Below are 13,163 nucleotides of genomic sequence, written 5' to 3' on the forward strand. Positions count from 1 at the left end.
TTTATCAAATCTTTTAAAAAATGTTAGCACACAAAAAATATTTTTCACTTTTTTAGTACATAAAAATTTGCTTCCCAGTATTATTCTTATTAATAATAATAATAATAATATGTACTTAATATGCTAGTTACTTGTGTGGGGTATTCTGTGTCAGTTTATCTTTCATACATGTTTACATCTTTGTTGTATGTATGTATGTATGTATGTTCAGTCCGTCAGCGATTCCGCTGGTGGGATCCTCAACAGCTCTGCCATCAGCTGTCATAGATGACCTAGGCATCACTGAAGAGGCGTACTAGGGAAACGAGGAGTGAGGTAGTTTCCCGTTGCTTTCCTCACCGAGCCAGAGTTGCTATTACATATCAGTCTGCCAAGCCCACTGAAATGCATACACCAACCGACCCTATGAGCAACATTTTCACACCATTCATAGCGGGGACTGGCTGCATAAGGATTGGCATTACTAGCATCGCTCATACCTCAGTCACTTTCATATTGTCAAAGCCAAAGATAAGACAGAGACAGATCTATGAAAGTAACATAATTGCTCTAGCCTATACCAGAAGACATAGTGCACTGTAAACACTAGGTCCTGCCAGCAAAGGCATAATCTTTGTTGTACTATCGGTTTTTAAGTCCTGACTGACTTCGCTGTGTGGGAGTGAATCTACAGCAGGTGGGCTCAGAATATCTTATTCATAAGTTGGAAGTAACAGATATGCACCCTACCTGGTGGCCATGATTGTTAAGACCTCATGTCTATTTGATCTGACACTTTCACCAATAGAATGTTGACCAGCAGGGTAGAATAGGTAATGATATACAATTTATTATATTTGCTAGATTGCATGTCAAAAGCCTGGATTCAATTCTGAACCTCTCCACAGTGTTCATACGGAGTGAGAGCGTGTGGCGCTATTGATGGTGATTTGTCTTTTGGATGGGGACATTAAGCCTTGAGCAGGCACCGTGGTGTTATTCGATAGGAGTAGGCTATGTGCTGACAACGGGTTTCACGCTCTCCCCACCTCTTTATCATCTCACATTTTTATGCACAGGTCGCCCATGGGTATCAAATAGAAACACCTGCTTCAGGCAAGCCAAGCATGCCCTCAAGCTTTCCCGGCACTAACATCCATACGATAACAGGCAAGCGAGAATAATTGCTGGCAAAACTAGGTGGGAACAATGGCAGGAAGGTACCCAGAATGAAGATATAGGAATAAACTTGATGCATAAAGCTGTACACATAAACCGGTTTTGGTGTTGGGAGTCTTGTTGGACTGGGTCAGTGGAGGAGGATAGATTACCTAGGAGAATAATGGACTCAGCCGTGGAAGGTTAGAGAGGTAGGAAGGGACCAAGGTGACGATGTTTAGACTTTGTTTTAAATGACTTGAAGATAAGAGGTATTGGAACTAATGGAAACCACAGGGCTAGCAGCAAATAGAGGGCTGTGGAGGCACTTAGTTAATGCACAGAGGTTTGCAGACTGAATGCCGAAAGTCATAACATTCTGTAATGATGCATGTATGTATATATGGTATTTCACTCTTGACAATAAGTTATATAATGTTCTTGATATTGCAGGCAATCGTCATGGTTTGCTTGTTCCAAGCAGTACCACAGACACTGAACTGCAACATCTGCGGAATTCCTTGCCAGATACCGTCCACATCCAGAGAGTAGAAGAACGGCTATCAGCACTTGGGAATGTGATCGCTTGCAATGATTATGTAGCATTGGTTCACCCAGATCTTGACAGGGTGAGTTTAGAAGGATAAATTGAAATGACTTTTGGACTGAATAGAGTTATTAGTAGCAACCTGAAAGTGTGAAGGTTTTTATTATGTGTAGTTTCATTGACTTCTTTGATGGCATATCTTTATTAGGGTGGTGAACATCATATGCCTCACTCTGCGAATGCTTAAACATTTTTAGAAGTATGAAGTCATGTAGCACTTCTTTCTTAGCTTGAAACTCTCCATTAACATTCTGTCTGTTAGGTCGTCAGCCCAGAGGCTGGTTGGATCCTCAAATAGCACCACCAAGGTTATGCGGTTATAAGGAAACTGCAAAAACCAATGGCAGCACCAAAATGAGGTGTACTAGGCAAGACGAGGAGTGAGGTAGTTTGCCATTGCTTTCCTCACTGTGTCAGAGTGTGCTGCAGCACGACTGACCCTATGAGCAACACCTTTCATAACACTCATGCACTAGTCATGCTCTGAATGTCATTACTCAGCACCACCCATACCCCAGCAGCTTCCATATTGTCACAGCCATGGATGAGACTGGGACTTCGGTGGAAGCTACACTTTACTCTGGCCTGTGCCAAGAGATGGATACAAAAGTACTGTATCCATCAAGAAATGGCAGCAATATAATAATAATAATAATAATAATAATAATAATAATAATAATAATAATAATAATAATAGTCACACCGAGCTCAATAGCTGCAATCGCTTAAATGCGCCCAGTATCCAATAATCGGGAGATAGCGGGTTCGAACCCCACTGTCGGCAGCCCTGAAGATGGTTTTGCGTGGTTTCCCATTTTCACACCAGGCAAATGCTGGGGCTGTACCTTAATTAAGGCCATGGCAGCTTCCTTCCCATTCCTAGGCCTTTCCTATCTCATCGTCACCATAAGACATATCTGTGTCGATGCAACATAAAGCAAAAAAAAATCATCATCAATAACAGTTTCCATCTGTTGGCCAGGTCTGCTTGGAACGTAAGCCTCTCCATCTCTTTGTCTTTCCATTACTTCTCCCTCTTCACTCTTGTCCAGTCCTCTCCTCTTAACATGTTATATTATCATAACTTTCGGTACTCGCAAGTTTATGTCAACCATGTTTTGGGACAGACGTTGTGTTCTGTTTGTGGACTTCAAGTGTTGCAAGGGACAACAATCGATGCAACTGGCTGCTTGATGAAACTTTGCTGTGCACTCTGACAGCAATTTGATCACTCATCCCCCCCCGCCCTCCACAGCCCTTGAAGTTTAACCTAGTGACTTCCATCACTTCCTTCATTTGAAAAGGTTCCTTGCCCGAAAGCATTTCTACAGATCAGATGTAAGGCTTTTCAGGCGTTTGCTCTATTAACCAGCGTTTCGTCTTAGGTCTGACACTAGACTCGTCAGAGTGGGATGTGTCAGACCCTACCCACTGATGCTGGGGTGTATGCAGGTGAACTTATCAGAAGTCCTATATAAGTGGCGCAGTTTCATAACTGCATACGGGAGATAAAACTCCACAATGGAATTATTGCCTGCCTAGCAATTCCGAATGGAAATTCTTAATTCCCAAGTTGGGAATTAGATATTTTTTCCACCAATAAAGCATGTCAAAAAACAGATCAGATGTAAAGCTTTTCAGGTTTTGCTCTATTAACCAGCGTTTTGTCTTAGTCAACAAGAAATTACCTCCACGAACCTACTACGCTGGCGTAGCAGGGGGAGAGGTGAATCTCCCAGGTGGCGGATAGGGGGGTCCTAACCGGCTTGCCGGCGGACTTGAGGGAAATGAAATACCTCTCGCGGACCAAACATACTACCCCCTACGGTTGGGGGACGCACATGCAGAATACACCCGCGGTATCCCCTGCCTGTCGTACGAGGCTACTAAAAGGGGCCCAAGGGGCTCTCAAATTGAGAGTGTGGATTGGCGACCACGGGGCCCTTAGCTGAGTCTTGGCATTGCTTCCATTTACTTGTGCCAGGCTCCTCACTTTCGTCTATCCTGTCCGACCTCCCTCGGTCAACTCTTGTTCCTTTCCGACCCCGACGGTATTAGAGCATTCGAGGCCTAGAGAGTCTTTCATTTTCACGCCCTTTGTGGCCCTTGCCTTTCTTCGTCCGTTACTTCATTTTTCGAAGTGACGGATCCCTTCTTTCTTCTTCTTTTTCTCTCTCTACCCCCTGTGGGTGGGGGACGCAGATGAAAAATACACCCACGGTAACCCCTGCCTGTCGTGAGAGGCGACTAAAAGGGGCGACCAAGGGATGATTGTCTTAAAACCATGAAACTACTTTTGATTAGTACTATCACGCGGGGAACACCATGGGTCGCCTTTACTTGTGAGTAGTGCCACTATATTAGGTACACAGTAGGTTTGTGATTCGTAGCAGCAGTAGGTGTGGACTGTGGGTTCCCAGTACCCGTGAGTTGTACCTACGTGAGCAACACCACGGGTCTGGGCGTAGCCTGTGAGTTGTACCACTATATGAGCGACACCGTGGGTCTGCGTTGCCTGTGATTAGTACCCACTATGTCAGGAACACCACGGGAATATTGACACCCGTGATTAATACACCTAGGTGAGGAACCTCATCGGTTTGCGTTGGCTGTAAGTGGTGCCATTGTGTGAGAAACACCATAGGTCTGCGTTACCTGCATGAGGTACAATACTTGTGAGTAGTACCATAATGTTTGGAACACCGTGAGTTTACGCTACCTTTGATTAGTACCGCAACTTGAGAAATACCATTGTTCTCCTTTACTAGCGACATGTACCATTATGAGGGGCCGTTGACCTGGATTTTGGACCCCTTTAGAAAACAAGCGTCATCATCAGGATTATACTTTAGAATGGTCCCTTGGTCAGTAACGCTGTTTCTTTCTGGTAGTATTTTGGTAGGATCCACTGATTGTTTTGGGTTCATGTTCATCCATTCATTCTTCGTCATCTTTTTTTCTTTTCTTTTGGTCACTGGATGATTTAAAACTTTCATTTTGTCATTTCGTTTCGTACCATCAGGGGCTGATGACCTCTATGTTAGGCCCCTTAAAACATCATCATCATCATTATTTTCCTGCTTAGCACATTGTAAATTTGAAGTCCCGATGCCCATCGTATTAAATCTGCATAAAAAATACCTCACTTATGTCACGATTTTTTGCGTTTAGTGCTTAGTACGATCATATATTCCCCAGACCTGAAAATGTTCTTTGTCATCCCTTATGTACGGAATGTGATTTCCAACAGAGATTAGAGCCCTCACCACGGGTCGATCGGAGAAAGTTGCGCGATAAGAAGAAATGATCTTGAATTCTTGAACACATAGTATATTGCGCCTTCAAGGGGCAAGCTGTTAGCTTTGGTAAAGTTGAGTTTTGTGTCACTGATTGGCAGCAAAGACTTTACTCTAGAACAAGACAGGACAGTGCTAAGTTAAAGCACAGTAATAGATTCCACTGCGGCTAGGAGTGCTGAACTCAGTTTTCACGCTTTTTTTTTTTTTTTTTTTCAAAGCTGTCCTGTTGAAATACATTGCTTATGGCTGGGAGCCATCCGAAATTGTGTCACAAAATGTTAACGGAAGTGTAACTCTAACAATCGTGGGGTCGTTGATGGATGGTCATAACCGAGACACGTATCTGTGATCATTTAATTTTCTCAAAGGGAAAAGTGGTTTATTTTTTGTTCTTCGTTCTATGGAAAGGTCTTTGTTGTCTGTGAGATTGTTGAATAATCCAGTGCCCTTGATGGTGCTTGTAGCGCATTTCACATTCCAATCAGAAGTTAAAAAATTTATTGTGTTGAGTGTTAAAAAGAAGTGAAGTGATTATTAGTCGCGTGACAGCATATTTACGGACTAATAGAATAATCGTGAGAAGTTCAGTAGCGCGGTACATACAGTATCTGTCTTGTGATAGCCTAGCTACGGATAAGAAAAGGGTCGTTAAACCACTCGCTAATGAAGACAAAATTAAAGTCCTTCAGGAGGTAGATAGGAATCCACATCTTAAGTGCGTAGAGTTGGCACGAACGTTAAAACTAAGCACCTTCTACTTTGAACACTATTGTGATCAACTGAGGCAAAATTGAAAATACTTATAAGCAAAATGGAAACAGAAAAGAACAAGAGTGCGCAAAGGAAAGTTTCCAAAGTTGGAAAGAATGATGTTAAAGTGGTTCAACCAAGCACGTGCTGCAAATATCCCAGTAGATGGAACTGCACTTCGCGAAAAAACAACTTACATTACCAACAAAATTGGACTGCGCTGTTTCCAACGGATGGATTGAGCCTTTTAAAAATAGACATGGTCTAGTTTACGAATGTGTAAGAGGAGAAGCAGCCAGAATTTATTGATAGCGAGACTGTGGAAACATGGACTACAGTTACACTTCTGTCACTGCTGAAAGACTACCATTCCTATGAAGTCTTCAATGCTGATGAAATGGGACTTTTTTTTTTTTTTTTTAGGCTACTCTTGCATACAGAGGAGAGACCTGCCGTGGTGGAAAGCTAAGCAAGGAGAGATTAACTATCCTGTTATGCTGCAATGAGAGCGGCACAGAAAAGTTGCCACGACTTGTCATCTGCAAAGCCATAAAACCTCAAGGTTTTAAAAATGTTCTGAGCTTGCCGTGCCAATATAAAGCCAGCAGCGATGCTTGGATGACATCATCCCTTTTTGCAGAATTTTTGTGCGTACTCGATGCCAAAATGGGGACCAAAAATCATAAGATATTGCTGCTAATCGATCAGTGTGCTGCTCATGCTGTAAATATACCTAATTTACCAGGAATGCAAAGATGGTATTTTTCCCGGCAAACTGCACAAGCCGATTACAGCCCCTCGATCAGGGTATTATTCACTGTGTGAAAAAGTACCGCAAAATGCTGGTACAGAAAAGGTTGGCAAACATCGACAGTGCTCGTATGAAGAAGATCACGATCCTAGATGCTATACACTTTCTAAAATGTTCTTGCGACTCTGTTGATCAAACTACGATCAGCAACTGCTTCCGTAAAGCAGGATTTCAAGTGGAAAACAAAATTGTCGATAGAGCAGAAAATGACCTTGAAGTCACTGAACAGTCTGAGGAATTTCGCAGGTATGTAGAGTGTGACAATGATGTGGTTATTTGTCAGCCTCAGACATTCATTATTGTTTTTGAAGAGCATGTGAAGAAGAAGAAGAAGACATACCTACTCTAGCAAAGGCATTGGAAGCGATGGAAACAGAAGCTTTGTGTCCAGTTTTGAGGTTGACGAAAATGTCATGAGCGTCTTGTCATACTCGACCCTGTATACTTTGAGACAATGAAGTAGAAAACAAACCACATTGGATATGTTTTTTAAAATGTCAGTAAGACAACTTTGTGACTTACGAGCCTACGTTGTGTTTTACGTTTTTGAGACATTCGTTCGCTGTGGACAGTAACATAACGCCAAGTGTTCTGTATATAGTTATTATTATCATTATTTTATTACGGTACTGTACTGTCAGTAAATAATCTTGTGAAGTGATATGAATCTGCAGACCACAGTGTTATTTCTCCTAGCAAAAGCTTTTTAAATGCCTATTCAGTGAACTCCGTCCTCTGTATGCCTACGTTGTTGTTTTTTTTTTTTTGTTGTTGTTCTGAAATGTCAGTATAATGTGGACAGTGACAAAAGCTGTGTGTTCTGTATATAGTCTTTGCAAAAAACTTTTTTAACACTTGTACAGTGAACTTCGTGATCTATAGGCCCATGTTGATTTTTTTAAAATGTTAGTAAATGTCAGTAGAATGTGGACAGTGACAAAAGCCGTGTGTTCTGTATATAGTTATTATTATTATTATTATTATTATTATTATTATGTACTGGACTACGTTTACATTTATTAAAGTAATGCCAATAACTGTTCTTGTGATAGGGTGGTTTAAATTAGTGTTGTACAACAGAAGTTAAAATAAGTCTCCAGTGCAGCAATAAGAGTCTTCGCCAGATCATTTGTGGGTGCTGTTTAAGTAATAAGGCTTCCATAGAATAGCCAGGTTATGTATTGTAAGTGTGAGAATGCAGTGACATTTGTGGTCAAATAAATGAGTGACCTATAAGGCGATTTTACATTCATCAAGGAAATTAGTGCGCATATTAACTAATGGCTCCGTAGGAGTATGAATAAGACAAGCGACACTTGTTGGTAGAGGAACGTTATGATTTATTAGTGCTTGGAAAAACGTTTTTCATTGGTTAGAATAGTTACAACATTGTAAGACTATGTGATGAATCGTGCCACTTGCTTGCTGACAGGTGCAAATATCTGTGTCACTGATATGAAATCTATACTTATATTCAGGTGTAAGCGCATGATTGAATCTTAAGCGGATTAGTGTAGTTATGTCTCCTAGAGTAAGAGCCCATAGTGAACCAGGGGGTTCTTTGCAGTTCCGGTTGTAGTTGATAATAAGCTTTACCCTTCGTTTTTGCAGAATTTTTCCAGAGAGAAGACCATTATTGAAGTACGTTATGTTTGATAGTAGGGGACTAATCCATGTGTGGAATGGCCAGGTGATAGGGAAGACCTTGACCTTCAGCTGCTGCTTTAGCTAAACGATCAACCTGAACATTACCGGGTATGCTGCAGTGACTTGGTATCCAAATTAATATTATATCATGCTGATTTAAGGAAGGGTTGTATAACAATTTACGGATGTTCCATATATACCAACTAGTAGATTCCTGCGGGGTTTTGATACCTTGGAGGACACTTAATGAATCGGTACAGATGATGGCATTGGGAACATGATATTACCGTAAACATAAGAGTTTGTCGAATAGCAAAGGTTTCAGCAGTGTATATGGAAGCGTTGGCTGGTAACATAAATTGTTGCTGGATGTTAAGCTGGGGGATGTAATAGGCAGCTCCAGTTCCCTCTGAAGTCTTAGATCCGTCTGTAAAGCAATTTGTATATTGTTTATGGGGATTGAGAAATGCTTGTAAAGTTTTATTAACTAGAGTGGGATTATTCTTCAGATTACCCGGAAGGTGTTCGAAAGTAGTAGTAATGATGGAAGGGTGGTTTGTAGATAAGTTGTATTCATGAGAGTATGCCGGTAATGATCTTGTCTGTAAAACATTATTCCTTAAGGGAAAAAGTACTTCATATGCCAGTAGAAGTGCCGGTATGTTGCTGGCTTTCAATTTTTGACAGATTTGGTATTCATGTAAAAGCTGCAGTTTAGGTAATATGGGGTGATGATTCAGAACTATCTTTTTAAGTAAATATTTAGATGCTAGATATTCTCGTCGCATAACCAAGGGTAATTCTGCTGTTTCAACGAGTAAGGCATTGGTGGGTTTTGTCCGTAATGCACCTAATATGATTCGTAAAGAGGTGAATTGTAACGTGTCTAGTTTTTTTAAGTTGGTCGTTGACGCTGTATCGAAGAAATGGCAGCCATAATCTATCCTTGCCTGGATTGAATTTTTATATAAAAGTAGTAACGTGGCCGGATCCGATCCCCAGTTTCTAAGAGTTAAGGACTTAAGGATTTGGATTGTATTTTCAATGTTGGACTTCAGTCGGGCGAAATGTGTCTTCCAATTTAACTTATTATCTATGAAAATTCCTAAATATTTGGTATAGGGTTGAATAGCAATATGGTGGTTGGCATATGGTAGTGCAGATTTATCATATGTTCGTTTTTGGGTAAATATAACCGCGGCACTTTTGGAATGCGTGATTTCTAAACCGTGTTGTTCCATCCACTATGTATATGGGAGAGGGCTTGGGAGATGGAGTGACGACATTGGTCGACGTTATTTTGTGTGGTATAGATCAGTATGTCGTCTGCAAATTGCAATATATGTGCATGAGGAGTTACTACTTGTTCCAAATCACTTGTATATAAAGTAAAGAGTATGCCACTTAATATATCCCCTTGCGGAATCCCGACATTGGCCTTTCGTGCACAAGCGTTAAGTCTATAATTTTTCAAATTTAATGTTCGATTTAGTAAAAGGTTTTTAAATATATGAATAAGGGGTAGTGGGAAGTTGAACTTGTGTAATTATTGAAACAAAATGTGCAGATCAACATTATCGTAAGCTCCTTTGACATCGAGAAAAACCGCTATAGTAGCTTGTTTTCGGCACCGTGCTAATAAGAGGTCCGTTAGAAAAATATTTAAGGCATCTGTGGTACTTCGTCTTTTTATGAATACGAATTGACATTTCGGTAAATCATTATGATACTCTAATTGCCATATTAATCTGCGGAGAAGGATGCGTTGAAAGGTTTTACGTAGACAGGACCCTAATATTATACCTCTATAATTTTGAGGTTGTAAGGGATCAGTGCCTGGTTTATGTATTGGAATGATGTCGAAATTATTCCAGTCTGATGGTATTAAGGTATCTGTTAAAATTTTATTATACCAGTTAAGAATGATGGATTTAGCCTTAATTGGTAGGGAGCTGAGCATCTTGTAAGTTATAAAATCTGGTCCTGGGGATGTAGTTTTTTTATGTAGGGCGACTTCTAATTCCTGATATGTAATAGGATTCATCAAAGTTTGATATTTATTAGATGTGTATGAACAACTTAATAGATATTCAGGTTGAACAAAATCGGGTGTTAGATTGCAGTAGAATTGATATACCGTATTTCACGGCATAATCGTCGCACTTTTTATACCAAAATTTTCGAAAAAAATTGTAGGGTGCGACCATTATACGATGAATATTTAATACCAGTATTTGTATTACTCAAAAAATGTATTTATAACTAAATTGTATTTGATACAAATTTAAGATGCACGTAATACTCGCGTTTATATATCAAAATAATTAAAATAGTCTAAAACAAAATTCATAATTTTTCGCAACAATTCGGCGAACGTTTTTCCAACCTGAAAATAAAAATGAACGTATTAATTTGTCATTAATTTGAGTATTAAAGTTGAAATATTACACTTGCAAAAAATTATGGCTTTGTTGTGAAATGCGGACTTACCGGTACGCAATTTATTCAAAATCTTCGGTGTCGCTATCGCAGGTTTCGCTATCTGATGCGCCGTCCTCGCCTCTGTTAATACCAGTATCAGATTCTTCGGAACCGTCTAGTGCATTCGAAATCCCAGTCCTTTTGAAGCTCTTGGAGACTAGTTCAGGTGGTATAAGATCCCAACTCTTCTTCACCCACGAGCATAACAAGTCCAAGGGTGGACGCCTGATATTTCCGGCGGGCGTCAATTGCTGATCGCCGCTCATCATCCACTCGTTGTAAAATCGACGTAAGTGGTCTTTAAAGGGTTTATTAACACATACGTCTAGTGGCTGCAAAGCAGATGTTAGGCCACCAGGAATGACTATCTGTCGTGTCTTATCTGTAGTGAGAATTTGCTTCACTTCGTTCACGAGGTGACCTCGGAAACTATCTAAAACAAGCAGAGCTGGTTGTTTTAGTAGTGCACCAGGTCTTCTATTCCACACAGTTTTAACCCAGTCCAGCATGAGTTCTACGTCCATCCAACCCTTTCGTTGCACTCGTACATGAATTCCACGGGGAAACTGTATATTCTTAGGCATCGTTTTCCTCTTGAAAATGATGTAAGGCGGCAACTTTCTCCCGTCAGCTGTAATGGCTAGCATTGCCGTGCATCGCAACTTCTCACTACCGCTGGTTTTCATTAATACACTCCGTGATCCTTTTAGCGCAATAGTGCTGTTGCGAGGCATATCAAAAAAGATTGGAGTCCGATCGGCATTACCGATTTGAGAAAGCAAGTACGAAGTTTCCTTGCGCAAACGTATGACAAATCGGTGAAAATTTACAATCTTGTCCGTGTAATCAGCAGGCAACTTGTGGCTTAGTGTTGTTCTCCTTCGCACTGACAGATTGTGTCGTCGCATGAACCCCTTAATCCACCCACGAGTCGCCTTAAACTGAGTTACCGGTATGTTGTGTTTGCGCGCTACCCCCTGTCCCTTAATTTGTAACATTTCATATGATACACTGCAGCCATTGTTACGTATTTCACTGACGTACCTAAACACTTCTTCGTCAATTATAGGAAACTTCCCTGTTTTAGGACCTCTAAACGCGCGTCTAGAAGGGTTTGTGCTTTTTAGCTTGTTTTTTTACTTTTCGCCAGTCACGCACCAACTTTTCACTCACAGAAAATTTTCTTTCTGCAGCTCTGTTCCTATGCTGTTCAGCGAAGGCAATTACGCTTAGCTTGAAGCCCGCAGAATAGTTTCTATATTTACCCATAATCGCTTATAAATGCTTCATACGTTAATGTTTTGCGATATAAATGACTTTCCGTAATTGTTCACTATTAAAACAAATTATTTCTGCAAACACCCAAAACACAAATTAAAAACTTAAATTCTCACGCACACATGTCTACAGTAATCACGTAAATCTGAAACAAATAAATGCATCTGTGATCTGTCCATTCCAGAGCAGCCAATACTGTTAGGCAGCAAGGAAGCATGCAACAATTTATCAGTTTAGCTCGTTGGTTGCGACACACTACTGCGCTTGCGCAAAGCTCGCAAACCGGAGCTCTAGCTAGCGCGGTGTAAATCTACTGTATAGTTGACTGTATTCCGAGACGTCAGTAACAAATATTCATTTTTTTCAATTTCTTTTAAACATACGGTAATTAGGTTAATATTTCTTCCCAGTTATTGATGATTTTACATTACATTACTGACGAGTTTATAAAATAAAACTTTAATAGCATTGGATAATAATTATCTTGACTGCTTGGATAAAAGTTTTCATCCCATGCCCGGACACTTATGACGTAGTAGTAAGATAAGAGTCTAGCGATGACAACTGAGACATCGTAAATAATTCGGCTGAATAATTCCGTGGAAATCTGCGTTATTGTCTTGGATTTCACTTCGTGCGCAATAACACAGGAGCCGGCCCCATGGTGTAGGGGTAGCGTGCTTGCCTCTTACACGGAGGCCTCGGGTTCAATTCACGGCCGGGTCAGGGAATTTTACCTGTATCTGAGGGCTGGTTCGAGGTCCATTCAACCTACCTAGCCGGTATTTCCTGGCGACGTTGCCGATAAGCGATAACTTACAGCCTTACGTATTTCAAATGGGAACTCATAATATGTAGGTGGTGAATAAATAGTACACTGTCTCGCGACCACGTTGTCAAACTGCCGATAGTCTACCGGTAAGCCATGCGTCGTACATATACCGGTATTATTTATTTATACGTTGTGCAACATGTCGCAAACGTGACTGTGTTGCCAAATTGCCCATAAACCATACACGTATTTAAATTGCGCATTCATGTGCAACTTACGTTGCAGTTCCATTTACCTTTTAACCAGATTAGTGAACAAAATTTGGACGTGCGACGATTATGTAATTAAAGGTTTAAAGTCCGATTTTTGTATTGAAAATAA

The 13,163-nt window shown here is 40.6% G+C and overlaps 1 protein-coding gene across 1 annotated transcript in view; it reads left to right on the forward strand.

Annotated features, from left to right (window-relative positions):
* Positions 1-13,163, forward strand: part of eIF6 (eukaryotic translation initiation factor 6) — a 110,148-nt gene that overhangs the window by 23,054 nt on the left and 73,931 nt on the right. Inside the window, exon 3 of the mRNA XM_067150778.2 lies at positions 1,591-1,766. Coding sequence (XP_067006879.1) covers positions 1,591-1,766 — 176 coding nt within the window. The remainder of the gene's footprint in view (positions 1-1,590; positions 1,767-13,163) is intronic.

The sequence above is a fragment of the Anabrus simplex genome, chromosome 7 (assembly GCF_040414725.1).
Source record: "Anabrus simplex isolate iqAnaSimp1 chromosome 7, ASM4041472v1, whole genome shotgun sequence".
Taxonomy (NCBI): Eukaryota; Metazoa; Arthropoda; class Insecta; order Orthoptera; family Tettigoniidae; genus Anabrus; species Anabrus simplex.